Source organism: Kryptolebias marmoratus, linkage group LG18, assembly GCF_001649575.2.
Source record: "Kryptolebias marmoratus isolate JLee-2015 linkage group LG18, ASM164957v2, whole genome shotgun sequence".
Lineage (NCBI taxonomy): Eukaryota > Metazoa > Chordata > Actinopteri > Cyprinodontiformes > Rivulidae > Kryptolebias > Kryptolebias marmoratus.
In genome coordinates, this window is record NC_051447.1 from 3,069,890 (window position 1) to 3,072,445 (window position 2,556).

Below are 2,556 nucleotides of genomic sequence, written 5' to 3' on the forward strand. Positions count from 1 at the left end.
GTGGGACCTGAAAGATTTAAGTTTAATGAACTGAGTGCGGCCAGTGAAATATGAATGAAACCAAGTGAGCGGTGTGCCGGAGATGCCGATGGATGAAAGTCTGCGAAGGAGGATGCTGTGAAAGATGGTGTCAAAAGCTGCATTGAGATCAAGGAGGATGAGAATTGAAAGTAACCCAGAGTCTGCAGCCATGAGGAGAGAGTTTGTGATTCTGTGAAACAAACATAAAAAAACAACTCACCTGTCCTGAACAAAGTGATGTGTGAAGGTTTCAGGGTAGTGTAGGTTAGTTTTAATGAGCTGAGAAAGTTCTGGAAAGGGCAGGATGACGGAAGGAGGTATTTCTGACTTAAACTTGAGTAGAACCATCTCCTGGGCCTCCTACAAAAACAATCAAATACACAGCAACACACAGGGAAGGAGAAAGAATAATATGGGGTTATTTAGGTTTATTTTACTGTCAATCTAAGTGGACTTATAACATAAACAGTCCACCTATTAATCTGACATAAGATGTACTGAATTTGAATTTGTTTATGACTGATGTAGTATAAAAAAATTTAACTGAACTGGATTACTAAATGAATAGATGTGTGAAATATCTATGGGATTCTATTTAAAGACAAAAAATCCATAAAACTACTTTTTTTCTCATTATATTACACCATGTTCACTGAGCTCCGGAGAAACAAATGTTGGGTGTTTTGGGGTTTGTTGTACCTCTTTAGGAACTAGGGAACTGGTCTCTTTACCAAATGTCTGCAGCCCCACATGAAGCTGACCCTCGAGGATCAGCTGTCTGTTGTCTTCAATCATGTAGGCCTGTTCACAAAAAAGACATTCAATTCCAACACAGTGTCCATTTTCAGTCTGATTACTGTCATGTTTTATATTCTGGGCTATAGATCTGACTGGATCACAAGGCGACCAAAGTCTAAACACTGAGTATCTGAAGATTCACTGTGGCTTTTGTCTTTAAATATACAGTTTGAAAAAATTCACCACAGATCATGTGTATTAGACAGATCCTAACTATAACCCTCTACATCACAGGACTATGATATTGCTAAGAGGTAATTTTTTCTAATTAAAAAGGCAACTGAATTTCATTTTTTGTTTTCAGAAGTTATTTTACCTCTTATTTAAAGGACTTCTTTAGTTCTGATCACAAATTGATACTTCCACAGTGAGTGACTTATTTAGTCAGTGTGTATTCAGTAAATTGCATTTCACAAAAAATAATTAAAATCTTAAAATTTTTGTACAGAAATTTTCAAATTGAATTTACACAACTCTGAACAAAAATGTTTTACATGGCAGTATTTCCATCTGTTTCTACACGTCCAGGTAAAATACCTTATATTGTTTTTTAGAATGTGGTGCATCTCATTGCATGGTACAGCAATGAAATTCTAATAGTTTTAGTCCAAATTATGCAAAAATGTATTTTCCCCAACTATATTTAAAATCTATGTTAAGGGCCAGAGTTCAATATTTTAAATTTCACATTTATTCCTGTTTATTTCCAAAAATATCTGGTATTTTCTATGGTAAATTTCCAATTTGGTAAAGCGAGAGCTCAGTTTTACTGTCAGAATACATGGACCTCACTCCATGTTGATCTATTGTATTGATGAAAATTAAGAAAAATAAAGATCCCCAACTAGCAAGATTAGCAGCGGCACATGGCTTTGTACCAAAACCCTCTGTTCATTTGAGTGTTTTTCAGCTGCAGGACTTGAGGTGAGTAAACTTTAACTTACGGTAAGTCCCAACCAATTTTTTTAGCAAAACCATGAAATAGGCATAAAGTGGAAGTTGAAATTAACGCTCATTTAGATTGATTTTCTGCTTTTAAACAGTTTGTTGTTGCACTGGTAGCTGTGAGAAGCAAAGTTTGCTGCAAGGTATGACTTGAGAGAAATACAAATTGACCTGGAGCCTAGCTGTAACTCCACAACTCAATTTTCTAATTAGGGCTGCACGATATATATTGTCATCACATCAGTGAGCGGAATATCAATATTGCAAAGCACTGCTTGGACTGCAATAAGCCTTTATATCTCAAGTACCATATGTTCTGCAGGCTAATAATATATTTGGTCAACCCAAAAAACTCTTCTGACCTTGATGTGCACACTTAGTTTAGAATGATGGTTAAAACAGAAGAAAAAGTGAGGAGTTAGGATGGTTCATGGCAATTGTCATCATTATCGTAATATTAGGCAATAATATTGGACATTCAAATTCTTCTACCCCCCTAAGTGTAGTTGTTCCAAAGAAGGCTTAAGAACCTAAAACTCCTAACCCATGATGAGAGCATTTCAGGTAAGATGTGAAACGTGATGTTTAAAAACTCTGGACTTTTATGTCCTAGATGACTAATAAACTATACAGTCATCCAAATTTATTTTCTTTTTGTTATTGACTGAACTATTATACATGAATGTATGCATATATATATATATATATATATATATATATATATATATATATATATATATATATATATATATATATATATATATATATATATATATATATATATATATATAT

At 34.0% G+C, this 2,556-nt stretch overlaps 1 protein-coding gene across 3 annotated transcripts in view; it reads right to left on the reverse strand.

Annotated features, from left to right (window-relative positions):
• The window catches only part of trappc8 (trafficking protein particle complex 8), a gene marked incomplete at its 5' end in the record, with an annotated part of 70,957 nt that overhangs the window by 5,987 nt on the left and 62,414 nt on the right, over nt 1-2,556 (reverse strand). For all 3 annotated transcript variants that reach the window (XM_037981319.1, XM_037981320.1, XM_037981318.1), the window contains 2 exon segments: nt 242-381; nt 721-822. In XM_037981319.1, coding sequence (XP_037837247.1) covers nt 242-381; nt 721-822 — 242 coding nt within the window.